This window comes from Dermacentor andersoni, chromosome 11 (genome assembly GCF_023375885.2).
Source record: "Dermacentor andersoni chromosome 11, qqDerAnde1_hic_scaffold, whole genome shotgun sequence".
In the NCBI taxonomy this organism is placed as follows: Eukaryota; Metazoa; Arthropoda; class Arachnida; order Ixodida; family Ixodidae; genus Dermacentor; species Dermacentor andersoni.
Window position 1 is genome coordinate 96,988,401 of NC_092824.1, and position 14,281 is coordinate 97,002,681.

The 14,281-nt window shown below is 46.9% G+C and overlaps 1 protein-coding gene and 1 long non-coding RNA gene across 2 annotated transcripts in view; both read right to left on the reverse strand.

Annotated features, from left to right (window-relative positions):
* The window catches only part of LOC126539114 (uncharacterized), a 29,923-nt gene extending 20,297 nt beyond the window's left edge, over positions 1 to 9,626 (reverse strand). Inside the window, exons 1-3 of the mRNA XM_072285228.1 lie at positions 9,613 to 9,626; positions 8,601 to 8,709; positions 6,925 to 7,059 (exon numbers count right to left, since the gene is read on the reverse strand). Coding sequence (XP_072141329.1) covers positions 6,925 to 7,059; positions 8,601 to 8,709; positions 9,613 to 9,626 — 258 coding nt within the window. The remainder of the gene's footprint in view (positions 1 to 6,924; positions 7,060 to 8,600; positions 8,710 to 9,612) is intronic.
* A 186-nt stretch (positions 9,627 to 9,812) lies between these two features.
* On the reverse strand, positions 9,813 to 13,498 carry LOC140214075 (uncharacterized). Its single transcript, XR_011890994.1, has 3 exons — positions 13,145 to 13,498; positions 9,962 to 9,994; positions 9,813 to 9,836 (listed from the first exon to the last, which is right to left on the reverse strand). It is a non-coding gene; the product is annotated as an uncharacterized lncRNA (long non-coding RNA).
* Between the last annotated feature and the right edge of the window lie 783 nt (positions 13,499 to 14,281).

The window sequence follows — 14,281 nt, forward strand, 5'->3', positions numbered from 1 at the left end:
GCGTTGAAGCGATAGACAGCGCGAAGGTCACTTCGCTCGCTGCTGCTGCCGCGATTCCTCACGCCAGAATTTTGACAGCGAGCGTACGCGGTCATTGAGTGCGATGTGTTCATGTATGCCTCTGCGCGCTGACACCATGCTTGTTGATTTCGTTAGTAAGGGAATGTTTACAAGGGGGCGTTCTCCGGTGGCTGCTGCGTACGGCGCCGCCGCGCGACTCCTGTCATGAATACGATCTGCGATGCAGACGGTGTAGGCGCACCGAAGGCCGATAGCTTCGTATGCGCTATAGCGCCCACACGCTTACACGTCACCCGCGTTCACAAAGGGAAACGTCATTGTCTCTTTTTATTTCCTCCTCTTGTTTTCGCCTCTTTCCACGGGCCATGTGCACCACAGGCCACTAGGCGGGTGCCTTGATGCGCACGCCCCGGGCCCGACGCATCGAGGCACCCTAGCCTCCAGGATCGGTAGCGGTGGCGCTCACTCCTAATGTTCGTCTTGCCCAAAGAGCACGCCTGAGACAGTTCGCCTTAAGCGGTTTCTTTTTTTGCATTGCATCTATGGAAAACCAAACAAAGGGTTCTCATATTGCTCGTTCTATACGAGAATTCGGCTTAACCGAGCTCGACTTAACGAGAGTGCACTATATATATATATATATATATATATATGTAGTGACTGGATTTTTCCATGGGCCAAGCGTATTTATAAAGATGACAAGCACAACTTCGCGGTTATCTTCGGTTTATTTGCCCAGCAGTTTTGGTCGGTCGATCGACGTATACGTCTTACGGTTGTGATTAACGAAAATCGGGCCCCTTCGTCTGACCCTTTCTTCTGGTTTGTTTAAAATAAACGAATAACTAAATAAATAAATAGATTATGACGGCACAATTTCGCGGTGGCACGTAGTGCACACAGAAGCACTGCGCGATGCTTACATAGCATCATTGCAAGGCGCGACAAACAGTGCAATATACACATACAAAACATTAACATCGTGTTGAGAAACAGATCGCGCGTCACTGGCGAGTGAGAGACAGAAGACGTGAAGTATACAGAAAGCATTGCCGCTTTTCTAAGAAGAGATAAAATAGAATATCAGCACGGTCGGGCGTGCGGAGAGGTCGTGCCATGCCAGTATTGGCATCGCACGAGAGGTACCGGAATTCAACACAGATGGCGCCAGTCCGACTCCTTTATTTTCGTAATTTTTTTCTCGCTTACAAGAGAGCTCCGCGTTGTTGCCACGATACGCGGAGTGTTCGAATTTACACAAGCCCATCCTATCAACCTATAGCGCGAGCCAAATGTTTTTCGTTTCTCGTCCCTTTGAGAAATCACTCGCCTTCTTGAATTGCTCCCAGCTCTGGTGATTGTCGTAGGACAGTATGTCGCGCTGGTAGGGAAGGACGTGAGTGTAGACGAAGAAGTCACAAAACTGGCTCTCTAAGACCTCGTACGACCCCGACTCCGAGAACGCGCTGACCGTGCAGAAGATGAACGCCACCGGCCGCTTGGTGGGCACCGGGGTCGTCCTGGTCGTCGTGGACGGCGTCGGCGCCTCTGCGCGATGATGCGGCAGCGACGCGTGAACGCTTGTGCGTTACGTACACAATTAGTGCCCAGAGAGCTAGGGTTACCACAGGAAGACCTCAGTGCACAGTCTTCCGCATTCGAAGAAGCGATACCAGCCGTAGGTTGAACGAGGGAAGCCTCCCCTCGTACTCGTACGGGACATGCCCCCATATGGTGTCTATGTATATATATATATATATATATATATATATATATATATATATATATATATATATATATATATATATATATTATGTACACGCTGAACCTACGGCTGGTATCGCTTCATCTAATGCGGAAGACTGCACTGAGGTTTTCCTGTGGTACCCCTAGCTCTCTGGGCCTCATACAGAAACCTGCCTTTATATATATATATATATATATATATATATATATATATATATATATATATATATATATATATATATATATATATATATATATATATATATATATATGAGGTTTCTAGATGAGATCTCCATGCTGTCTGGTCCTATAAGACATACGAGAACATATGGGGGACCCCTTATGTTCATATGACATATGGGAACAGGCGGGTACCCCATATGTTCACATGGGGATCACACGGGACCTTACTTATACGACATAGGGGAACACACAAGTGCCGAATATGTCTACGCGGGGATCACATAGGACATGCCCTCAAATGATACACAGGAACATACAGCTTTTTATACAGAACTACCATACCTTCATACGGAGGTTACATGAGATGTGCCCCATATGGTATGGGAAACATACGACTTCTATATGGAACCACCCCCACCCCCCACAGGTTCACATAGGGTCATATGGGATATGCCCTATGCGATACATGGTAGCAAACGGATATCGGAGCCTCATATGTTCATACGGGGTTATTGGATAGGGGCAAATTGTCTTTTGATAGGGTCAACCTGGAGCCAAGGTTTCTACATGAGGACTTGTACGCGTCAAGCGCTTGTCCAGCGCTTACTTGACTCGCCCTACCTCCCAAGGGCCAAGCTTTCGTACAAGCGGGTACGAAAGGGTAAGCTGAGGATAATGTAACTTCAAAATGAGGTATAAGTCACGAACTTACAATATAGTTGAAGCTCACTTGCATCCTTTCTTGGAATGACAGATTTCGTCGGACTACATAGGAACGCCCCGCTTACCGCACGCGTGGCTTTTCTTTTTCTAGTTTTTTCCCCCCTTTTCGCCTCTACGTCTCAGAAGAAACTGCAGAAGAAAACGCTCACCCTTAGTACCACAGCTAACCAATCCTTTTTAACGTGTCCAGATTTGGGCCGCATTGGCTCAGTTAGAGTTCCCCAAACTTGCCACGTTCATCATTTTGTTCCTTTAGAACGCAGTGTAGTCCAATTTTATCGATAAACAGTAAATTGGGTTATAGCAGACATAATCTATGACGTCACGGCGTGGTTGCTGGGAAAACTTCGAAGGGAGTCGTCGCCACCCGTCTTTCCTTGTTGCGCCTTTTATGGCTTTCTTGCTTTTCTGGTAATTGCAGAAGGGTAATTAATTGCTAATACATGTGAAATCATTCTCTTTGATGTCCCTGAAAATTCAGTTTCTTTCCAAAGGAAATTGACGACTGCAGAACTGACTTCCTGCCACCCTTTCACCAAAACCTATTCTCGCGGTTAGATGGAAGGGTAATTGCGCAAGCCTAATTGCTAATACAGGTGAAATATTCCTTTTTTCTTTTATGTCCCCGTACATTCAGTTTCTTCTTCAAGGACAACTGATGACTGGCACTCACTTCCCGCCACTGTTGCCATGATGAATGTGATTTTGCTTCTGCAATTTTAACAACACTTCTCTTGCTTTTGGGTACTGTTTGTTGCTTGCAGTTATCATATTGATATCTTACACGCTTTATGCTACGTTGATTGCGCGTATACGTTTTGTTTTTGTGACCACATACTTAATTATTCTTTTTTTGTCCTACGCAGCCCCTCCTGTCGCGTCCATCGATTGCTTCACGACGAAATTATGTAGGTTGCCCTTGTCAAAAACGCTGGCTCTAGTCTGAGGCTTCACTCATTCCGCCACTGTCGGTCATACGCACACGAAATTCAGATCGCACACTTGGCGCCAATATGAAACGGATTAACGCTCAATTATTCATTTTTTTTTTACAAGCTGAGAAACCACAATTTCGTCCTTGCAGGACGGACACTCGTACAGTGAACAGCCAAGAGTAAGAAAGACTACAAGGGATATGCAAAAACAAAAGCCAGGTACCAAATTGCACTACAATATAATTTGAGTGCAAAATTGCAACGCACCAATAATTCCTATGTAAGAAATTGCGTTACGAGAATTGCAATACAATATACAAAATAAAATTAGCAGTGTCAGTGGGCACTTATGTGCGTTTTGTGCTTTGTGTGTGTGCGCATGTTTTTGTTGGTAGTGAGTAGTGCGCGATTGCATAAGCACAGACAAAATGTTGACGCCGCAAACGACGTCGTGGTCCACTTACGTGTGGTCTCCTTAGCTGCAGAAAGAACAAAGACAATAGCGTTTTCATCTCTCTCTCTCTCTCTCTCTCTCTCTCTCTCTCTCTCTCTGTCTCCGTTCCCACTAACAATGGTTAATGTGGGAATAACAACGACTTTTGAACGCCCCTGCGTTGAGAAAGAAGAAAAAAAGAGCGTCCGGCTGTAGTTGACAAGCGCGTCATTCTGTGTCCACAAATCCTAACGACGTAGTACAATTGTTCCGAGTATCCAGGCTCTGTAGTACGAGCTTTCTTTCTTTTTCTTTTTTCAAATATCACCGGAGGGAAATCAAGCGCCCCCGCTTAAATGGACACTAGTAAGGTAGAACGGTAAATCAGTTTGCACCGATCAATCATTCGTTTAAAACTATTTTTTTCCCCCTTTAATTTCGCGGTAAGAAAGAAGTCCGTTACTTGAGGAGAAAGCGAAACCCCGACGCCTGTACTTAACTGTGACGCCACGGGTTTGAAAGTGTGTTCGCGTATTTGGGCCGTTGGTGGTTCAGTCAGTTTTTTCCTGCTTGCTGCGATCAGTATTGAGCTCTCTTCGAACACGATGTAGCCCATGGTTGCCGATAAGAAATTAACTAGGCCCGAGCAGACGTCGCCGGCAAAATCTGTGGCGTCACTGCGACGTAGTGCGGCTACTTCACCGCGGTGTCGTCACCCGAATTTTAGTTCTCGTTTCAATTTCTTTCACTATCATCCGGACTCCCCTAACGGTAAGAAAGACGCCCTAGTGAAATTAGATATATATATTTTTCCTCTTAAGTGTTCTACAGATAAACATTAACTTCAGCTGTTGTGCTGTTTCTGTGAAAGAAGCGAATATACCCGAGTATATATACCCGAGTGTGTATGTATATATATATATATATATATATATATATATATACGAGTTGTGTTCTCATCTACGAGTTCAGTTCTCTCATACGAGTTGTGAACTCATCTACGAGTTGTGTTCAAAAAGTATCGAACCTTTGGTCAGCACAAATACATTTATTGATTAGGAAGTAAAAAACCCTAATCCCCTTCAAAGTGTATAGCTTTCTTGGTAATGCAGACACTTCTCCCAGAGCTTCCGCCATTGTTGGAAGCACTTCTGGAACGTGTCCGTTGAAATAGTGATCAGCCGGGCCATCGCATTCCGCATGATGTCTTCTCTCCACTCAAATCGGGTTACTTTCAGCGGCATTTCCAGCTTGATAAGTAGCCAAAGGTCACACGGAGCCATGTCTGGGGTGTATAGGGAGTCTGGCGAACCACGGGAATGTTGTCTTCGGCGAAGAAAGTCTGAATCCGATGCACGAAATGGGCGGGTGCGTTATCATGATGGAGCTGCCGAGTTTTTACTGCCCACGGATAGGGTCGTTTGTACCACACAGCATCACGAAGGCGACGAAGGACCTCCTGGTAGTACTCCTTTTTGATGGTTTTGGCCTTGTGGTGCGGTCAACAGGACCTTGACATTGCTGCATGACCTGCAGGCGTGCGTGCTTTTTTTCTTTTTTTCCTCGGGGATGTCGGACGTTTCCACCGTGACAACTGCATCTTGGTTTCTGGGTTGCACCCATAAGCCCACCCCTCATCGCCTGTGCTCACGGGTGTTCAGAAAGTTGGAGTGGGTTTACTGTTTGCATTGTCCAGCAGGTCCTGTGCGATTTCCATGCGGTGTTTCTCCTGCTCCATTGTTAGCAGTTTCGGTACGAATTTCGCGGAAACTCACCTCATGTGCCCAAATCCTCAATCGAAACTGAACGTATTTATCCAATGCTTACTCCTATATCGTTCGCAATTTCTCGGACAGTGATGCGACGGTTCTCCATAACTAAAGTCCGCACTTGCTCAATGGTATTCTCATCTCGGCTTGTTGTCGGTCTGCCTGGACACAGTTCGCTGTCCACTGATGTGTGGGCATCTTTGAAGCGGTTGTGCCACTGCTTTATCCGTGAGGTACTCGTGGCATCGTCCCCAAAGACCTGTCGAACCTTGCGAATGGTTTGCATGGCTTGGGTATCGCCAAGCCTTTGGCAAACTTTGATGCAATTTCGCTACTCATTTTGCAACTTACTGGAATCCGAAAAAGCGCTCACTACACGTCCTTACTGAGAGGTCGACTGCCAGCAACTAACGCTTTCCACTCGCGCATGCGCACGAACGTCCCCTCCATATCTCCACCGAAGGGAGCCTCCCGCACTACATTGGTTTACGTGAGAAAGAAGGTTCGATACTTTTTGAACACAGCTCGTACTTCATTTAATTACCCTAGGGGCCCATAATCATCTTCATCATCGTCAGCTATAATAGGGCATTACAATCGGAGGGAGAGAGGGAGGAGACAACAACAACAAGAAACTCCAATATAGGGTTATAAGCATGAAAAACAAATGTTATCAGCATTAAGGAGATACAGTGCATCCAGAAGTAGCATGAAGTAATGATTATATAACGCAATAACGCACCTAGTCTAACACTCCCAGGGTTAGTTCTAGTAGTATAACATAAATACCCAGGAGAGTGGATGGGAGAACGGCGCCGCGGTAGCTCAATTGGCAAAAGCATCCCACGCGTAATGCGAAGACGTGGATTGGTAAACCACCTGCGGCCAATTGCTTTTTTTTTCATCCACTTTCATTCGTATTACTTTATCATTTCTTTAACTTAATCAGTAAGCACCAGTTATTTCCCCTATGTTGTCCTTTGTGTATTTGTTGGTTTCTTATTATGATTAATAAAAATCGAGCCCCTCGGTTCATATATATATATATATATATATGCTTCTCCAATAAATCAGCCTGGCTACGTGCCTGGCTCCGCATGTATAATACACTCACATTTTTTTCCGCCGCCGCCACCGCCACCGCCGCCACCACCACCGCCACCGCCGCCGAAACCGCCGCCGCCGCCGCCGCCGCCACCGCCACCGCCCCCGCCGCCGCCGCCTTCTCCTGCCTTGGCTTCACTGGACACTAGGAGGCGCAGCAGACAAGTGAGTAAGTCGAGGATAATGAAAATAGCGCGTTAACTTCTCTCCAGATAAGGAAGCCACACCACAGTACACGTGTCTTACAACCGTTTTCCATGTTTCTCGCTAAGACTTTTAAAGACACGTTCTATGGAAGCGCGAGATCAGTCTGTCTGCGTCCATTTCTATCTATCTATCTATCTATCTATCTATCTATCTATCTATCTATCTATCTATCTATCTATCTATCTATCTATCTATCTATCTATCTATCTATCTATCTATCTATCTATCTATCTATCTATCTATCTATCTATCTGCGTCTTTATACCTGCGTGCCTATTTATCCATATGTCCATCCTTCCATGCATCCAACAAAAGCTGTGAACGCATAAGTAACCTGATTTTGTATGTAGACAGGGCTAATGATTTGCTGTATACAGTCTGTAGGCAAGGGTCAAGAAAAGGTAGGGTGTTGTGATCGTACAAGTTGCGAGGATTGAGCTCACGACCCGGTGCCTTTGTGCGGGCCTTCACCTGTTGTGTCGTCCCGGCGCCTCTGCCTTTCCACTGGCGACGTTTGTCGGTGGTGGCGCTTCAATCGCGCTGGTTTGCGGTGGAGGCGCTCGCGCTGCCCTTGGAGGCTCGGGGCTTGTCCGCAGTAGGGTACATCGAGGCACCCTAGCCCAACGTTTATAGATCCCTAGTCCGCAGAGCGAGCGCGGGAGAGATTTCTCCAGGACAGTGCTGGGTGCGTACGCGTTTCTTCCCGTCCGCCGGCCCCTTTGGGTCTCGGACTTGAGCTCGCCTACGATGCCTTTGCACGTACAGCGAGCGCGTACCTTGTGTGTCGGTCCTTTCCGGACGCTAAGCCACAGAGCGGCTCGCGTGCGGTCGTACTGCGCCGAGCCGTACTTATCGGAGGCCCAAGCCGATGGAGATTACCCTACGCGAGTGAGCCAGTCGGTTATCGCGAGGGTAAGCAGCATAGCCGCGGGATACTTTTCCTACAGCGGCGTGTCGCGGGGAGCGGGTCCTCTGGCAGCGAACCGTCAGCACGGCGCCCCTGTGTATTTTCGCCCTTGGCGCGGGAACCCTCCAATTCCCGTACCGGCCCAGAACCGGGTGCCTGTGCAGTGTTGGGTGCCGCCAGAGACAATAAACGGTTTCCGCTAACTCGGGGCAACACTGTGTTCTCTTGCGTGCGTAGCGCTCGGTCCTTCTGCGGCCTGGGCGCTTGAGTACGAGAGGCTAACGGCTGACGCGGCCCTGTGGCTTGCTATTGCTCGAACCCGCGGTGGTCGGTACTCCTGTGAGATACTAGACCCCCGCAAAGTATACAGACTGTCAGCAGGCGAGTCGAGAGGAATTGTCTATAGGCACGAGTATATGGTCAAGCGCAGAGCCGTAAGTTCCTGTGTGGGCGGTTCGCAGATTAATCTACAGAAATCGTCGTTGGACATTCCCTACAGATTTGCTAGACAAATGCCTATAGGTTTTCTACGGACGATATAAATAAATTTTGATAAAGGGGAGGGGGTGTGCCCCCTGTCGGTGGCCATGCGTACACGAGTCGTCGAACATGATAAGCATCAGCAGAATTATCGTCAGCAGCACGAGCACGATGATGATGAACACCTTGACTGGATCCCTTCTGCGAAGTAAAAAAGAGAGAAAATGGAGCATTATGCGGTCATTTGCACCGTAATCGCGAATAACAAAGTATGATTGACTGATTGTGACAGTCTAATTGATTGACTGTTGCGCAAACAATGTCAAAAGGAGAGAGAAATATAGTAAAGTCGCAGAGTGGAAAGGGCTGCGGCGATTCGAGATCACTGGGAGGGATCTTCGTTCTGCTGTGTACATGAAATAGGCCAACGACGACGAAGGTAACAAAGTTTTAAGTAGCACTGTGCCGTAATATGCGTACGCAATAAGAAAACTTACTGTTCATCTGAAAAAGAAGGAAGCAAGAAAGAAGAAAGAGAGCAGTAAGCGGCAGTAAATAAATGCGTGAAATACAGATTGGATGCTGCCAATAGACAGGTTTTATATGTCCAATGTGGTATATAGTATACGTAAAGTGTTTTGCTTTCATTAAACTTTTAGTTGGCACAGTGCGCTTTTGTACGTTCGTTCAATTCGTCCAACCTGTATCTGTTAGGACAGTTCACAAATTTGCATCGATACCAACCCGCCCGTTTCTATTATTGCGGTAAAATTAGAAAGAAAAGAAAAGAAAAGAAATATGCTTGTACAAGTATTCCTAAATTTCACGCATTCGAAACCTCGAACAATGGCGTCGCGATTAGAGAAATTCGTTTCCTGATATACAGAACGAATGAGTAGCGATAGAGTAAGTGAGTTGAATTTTAATTTTCGAGAGGATGGCAGGTGTCAGCCTGAATGCGGGCACAAAGGTATGTAGTGTAAGGGACGGTGCAATGGCATCGATGCTTTACAGTCGCCCATTCCGGGCAAAGTCCCGCAGTGATCGAATACAATAACTCGTGCCGGATGTTTGCCCACGCACGATTTACTCTCGTGAGATCACCTTCCACTGGGCATTACGAATTGACACGTACTCAGCGCTACATTCCAGAAAAAAATTATATATCGATAATAGAGCCCTCAATTTCATGTGTCCTGTTCGCAGAGTCAAGAAATCGTAATTAAAAAAATAAGAATGTTCGCAAAATGCCACACTATAAATTGTCGAACTGCGGCGACCAACAGAATTTAAAAAAAACTTACCCTTGCCTGCTGCTGTCCCGGTGTCTGTGGAAAGGAATAGGACACGACAATTATCGCAACATAATCATAATACGCAGAGCGGAGTCCTTGTCGGGGTCTCCCGTTTGGGTTCTGAGGAAATATTAGTAAGCACGAGCCGGTACACTTACCCACCGACGACATCTCCGACATCTGGGACATTTCTGGAACCGGACGAGAGAAAAGAACGTAGCCATCAGACTTCGATGATTAACTTAGGGCCTTGGAGCCCTTTACTGCCGCAGCAGGTGGTCGTAACCTGCTACCGTTCAGAGCTGCGGAGTGTTGTGCAAATATTTTTGACTTTTCAATACTCTGCAATTATCCTCCAAGAGCAGTTTTAGAACGCAGGTCTTAGGTGCTCGTTCCTGCGGCGAGCGTCGGCGTTGCCCCTCGTTACTTGTGCGAACGAACACAGCGAAGGATGAAAGCGAGCGCGTAGCGCAGCCGGAGATGAAAGACAGCGATAAAGAAGAGAACGCGAGGAGGAAAGGGGGGAGGAGGGTGCGGCGAGAGCGTGAGAAGGAAAGCGAAGTGCCGCGCAAGACGGGCTTTGCGGCGACGATGGCTACGAGATGGCGCCGGAGTAGCCCGTGCATCGTCCGTATGGGAACAAAGCGCTGCATGAGCGGAAGTCTCTCTGCAGCGCGGCTGCTGTGAATCGCGCCCACGCGTCACCTACGCACCGCCTCTCGCGATCTCCCGATTACCGAGGCAGTCGCGCCACGCATCGCTCCGTTTGCAACTTGTAGCACGAGACAGATTGTCCGCGCCAGCCGATATATATCGAAATGAAACAAGTATACAGCTGCGCTCAAATTTCGGTCATTTTATAATCTCTGGTGAATTTTCGTTGACTGGCGGGGCGTGTAACAGCTGTTGTAATTGAAAAGTTGGTAACACAGTGATCACTCAGCCCTGATAAGAAAACAAGTGAATGCGCTAGATCAGGGTCTGTTAAAATGAGATCATATACGTTAGCGCTGGATCGATGAAGTAGTTCTCGTTGGAGTAGTAAATAACCGAGAGGTTGAAATCGTAGCGTAACATTATGAAGGCGGCACTCTCACTTAAAGGTTACTTTAGAGCAGGAAATGTATTGGACTAATCAGTGTTACGAAAATTACAATAACCTCAAATGAAAATACTTGTGTGTGGGAACCTGAGGATAATGTCTTTCAAAGCACCATGCAAGTCAGAAGAAAAAAAAAATAGGTTCTGCGCTATGTGATCTACAGCAAGCTCAAAAAATGTATACCTCAGTTGTTAATAGGCATGTATGGGCAAACAGTTTTTATAGATGACTCATTGGGAACATGATAAGAGGAAATTCGATCGGAAGCATCTATCAGGACGCCTCCTCCTGAGAGCCGAGATAAAAACTATAAACTGTGCGCACCTTTTTATACTCAAGTATTTTGCTATCACGCACTTTCAACAATAACCACGTCTCCGTAGGTATGAACACATCAGTACTACACTTGCCACTTAGATCAGATATGTCATCGCGCTTGTTAACAACACTGCGAGCATTGGAAAAGAAAAGAAAATTAACGTCAATATAGGTGAACTATTTGGCCTAGATGATAGCTATGCCGAACGAGTGTTAACTATCTGAAGTGTGCGAGTACACGCCCTGGCTCTTCGTAACAGGTGCACCGCTGTTCAAAGGTATGTCACATGCGGTATCAGTTGACGCATCCGTGCATAGAACACTTTTTCTTCGAAAACAACATATTGTAGCGAATTGAATACGGTTGTCCGGAGTTTTTTGCCTGTAATAATTATAATAAAGAAAGTAAAATTATCTGATTTTTTACGCGTTGTTTCTAGTCTAAGACTGATCCCTAGAGAGGGGTTTGATTTGTATTTATATTCTTAAATGCCACTATTACAATGAGTACTTTGTAAAGAGGACTTGTGCCGATGTTGATAGCATGATACTGATACCCGCCGTGGTTGCTCAGTGGCTATGGTGTTGGGCTGCTGAGCACGAGGTCGCGGGATCGAATCCCGGCCACGGCGGCCGCATTTCGATGGGGGCGAAATGCGAAAACACCCGTGTGCTTAGATTTAGGTGCACGTTAAAGAACCCCAGGTGGTTTTGGCACGTAAAACCCCGTAATTAAAGTAATTAATTAATGATACTGATGTGAAGCGATGTATGCAAATGCATGACGCTCAATGTAGGGCAGTAACTAGTGATGTGTTTAATTTGATCGCTTCTCGTAAGTGTTTGATAATTTTGTGTTCAATTTAATAGCTCTGTCAAAGTGCGCGACAATGTTTGTGCCTCTGCTGCTGTCTTTGCCAGTATGGGGGCGAAGGACTCCTTCAAGCCGTGCTGGAATGGCTTTTCTCTTGGCTGCCCATCACGTGTATTGTGATAAACCAATAATTACTCAATCAACCAATCAATCAAACAAACGTCGTTATAGATGTGTGTCATCACCCTTCTGTTTAAGCCTGACGGCGACCGCGCATAGATATGCTAGCGTTATCATCTGACCGCCCAGTCATGCATTAAGAACTTGTATGAATTCAGTAAAAACTCCGCCCACAAAACTGCGCTGCTCTGCGCGCGCTCCAAACCATAGTTCTCGATAGACGCCGATACAGAGGAAGTTCGCTTCCGCCGTGACGTCACCTAAACGAGCGCACATAATAGGCTGGTGGGTCTGCACAAATTATCTTCGAGCTCGACTTGGGTACATACGGCCGTGGAGGGAGAAAGCCTAGGAGAGAGCATTGCGCGGCATGTATCGATGCCGAACGAGTCTACCCAACACGTGATCATCACGTCAGAGGCGCACAGTAGGTTTTAGATCTCCCGCTCTGCAGTCGGAGCTACAGGCTGACTTTCAAAAGTCACGTGTTGGGCCGATACTGCGCCGGGGGGGGGGGGGTTAACGAAGTGAATGGCTTCAGTGAGAGTTCGCTTGACAAGGCTGGCTTTTCCACGCTTAGTACACATGACACAGCACTCATACCATATAGGTTGCCGCCTACCATTAAAAAAAAAAAAAAATTACGCGGCAATGTCCCCGATCTATCATCGGGCCCGAGGAGAATGTAAACGGTGCGCGTCGCTCGTACACGATAAAGGCTGAACCCCATGAGCGCGATCTTGTGCGCGACAGCGTCGAGGGACGGCTTCGAGCGCTCGAAGTCGTCGCTCGCATGGGGTACGACTTGAAGGCGACGAGCGAACGCGACAGCCATCTCCATCGCGTCGCTTGTCGCTGTCGCGCGCAAGATCGCTTGCATGGGGTTTATAGTTTGAGGTGGTAGCGCGTCGAGAACGATTCACTGACCCGTCATCTTGTCGGCTTTCGGCGAGGCCGGTCGCCTCGGTGCCCCCTGCGAACCGGTTCTTCTTCTGGGGTCGCGCGGTGCGCGAGCCGCGACCCACTGATTCGATGTCGATGTTGGCGCCGACCTGGGGCACCAGGGCGCGAGCCCCGGCGATTTGCCTACCAACAGCGACCCCCTAAGACCCTTTCCATGCTTACAAACAGAGTTCCCAGAAGACTTCTGGTTAAGCCCTCAAGAGCAACACAAGTTACAAAAGCCTATAAACTTACAGGACCCTCCAGCTGGCACCAGTTTTTGTTGGGGAGTCTTAGTGTTTGACAATGAATGGTATTGTTAAGTACAGCAAAAAAAAAAGAGAAGCCCACATATGAGTTTGACGCATGCGTGAGGCACTTTCTTTATATCTGAAAACATCAAGAATATGTGCCTACAATATACTATGCGGCAAAATACTTTTTTTTTTCTTTTCTTTGGCTAGCTGGACTCTCGAAAATGGCTGACCGGAAGTTCTCTAGGCTCATGGCTGCCACATCGCGGATGAAAAAGGTCAAACCACTCTGGGGTATTGGCCATGAATCGGGCGGTGAAGGAACTGTTAGCATTTTTGAGATTGGCTACCCTGTGACTTCTTTCGGAAGAAGAAGAAAAAAAAGTACCACATTTGTAAACTGTGACAAATTTCGAGAGTATTTGAGGTCTGTACGACGCTTTCCCCTCTATACGGATATGCAAGAAGACAGTAGGGCTATATGAGCGTCCGCGCAGTTTTAAAACGTTCCTTGAAGAATGCGGCTGTTGATGTGACCTCCGACACAGGTAGATCTTTAAGTCCGTGGTGGAATTCAGAATTCGCGCGGGCTCACCCAAAACCAAAAGCTGCCAGGAAGCAACTTCCTTGTAATCAATGTCCAAACAATTGGAGTGACTACCAATTTGTTGCTGCACCATTCAAGAGCACAATAGCTAAAGCCAAAGATGAGTATGATATGAATAAATTCGCTTATCTGTCTAAATTAAAAACAAAAAGCTCTTTTTAGGTTTTTAGACTCTCGAAAGATGATTCCGGTTCCAGGAAATATTGACTCTTTTGTCTTTTCGCCACATGAATTGTCCGAATTATTAGAAAATATTGTAAA